We start from the raw sequence: 959 nt of genomic DNA, 5'->3' as shown, positions 1-959 counted from the left end.
CGAAAACAAATACTCTTTTAATTGAAAGATTTTAAAAAGCAAGCAAGCCAGAGTGCTGTAGAGGTGATGGTGGTATTTATGATATGGCATATGGAGATTATCATAGTCACGTGCATTTAGTCCAGCTCACCCAGATTGGCACATAAAGTGTGTGTACATTGTTGTACAACCTTCAATGTGAGAGAAGAGTGGAAAATATTCCATCTAAACCAATTGTGTGCCTTTCTCTTTAGGACTGGCCATTTTCCAAATGTCAATTACTTTCCTAATCAATCAAACCCTCTCTACTCTTGCTCTTATTTCCCATTTAACATAGAAAAGAAACAGAGTTTCAACAGACTGTGGTATGTGCTCTATCTAAGACCTTCCTGGGTCCCAGTGGGTTTAGGTGCAGGCTGCAGGTGCCTGGAGAACACTGTGTGCTCACTGCACACAGGTAGACAGCTGAGTCACTGGGCTGGGAGTCTCTGATGTACAGGGAAACATGCAGGCTCACTTTATTGAGGTGAATTGTGAATCTTCCTTCTTCCTTTTCACCATTGGAGATGATGGTCATCAGAGCCTTGGGGCTTTTCCCAGGATACTGTCTGTACCACCAGAAGTAATCAGTATTATGATCGCTGAAAGTGCTGGTGAGAGAGGCCATGGCACCCTCAGGGACACTGAAGGATTCTGAGTTCTGCTGCACCTTCTGCTGACTGCTCACACCTGTGCAGAAAGACAGAGGTCAGACAAACAGGACTGGATGCATATGGATGCTAACAGCCCAGAAGGGCTTTTCCATGGGCCTCCCAGCTGCTTTTGTTGCAGCATGAGAACATTGGTATTTCTCCCCTTCATCCTATAACATGTGAATGCAACACCCTCACTTAATGTATTTTCATGTTCCCATAGAAATGGTCAAACTCACCCCTCACTTGAAGCCAGAGCACCACTATCAAAACTCTTAAGGGATGCAT

General features: G+C 44.4%; 1 gene segment (V, D, J or C); it reads right to left on the bottom strand.

Annotated features, from left to right (window-relative positions):
• Positions 1-427: 427 nt before the first annotated feature.
• Positions 428-959, bottom strand: LOC121138246 (the record flags this gene model as incomplete). The annotated part of the segment is given in 2 exon segments: positions 428-708; positions 911-959. Coding segments are annotated over 2 exon segments (330 nt in total), but the record flags the coding sequence as incomplete, so codon positions are not given.

This window comes from Mesocricetus auratus, unplaced genomic scaffold, assembly GCF_017639785.1.
Source record: "Mesocricetus auratus isolate SY011 unplaced genomic scaffold, BCM_Maur_2.0 contig_6715_pilon_obj, whole genome shotgun sequence".
NCBI lineage: Eukaryota > Metazoa > Chordata > Mammalia > Rodentia > Cricetidae > Mesocricetus > Mesocricetus auratus.
Note: the sequence above shows the minus strand (reverse complement) of the source record. Positions and strands in the feature narration are given on the sequence as shown.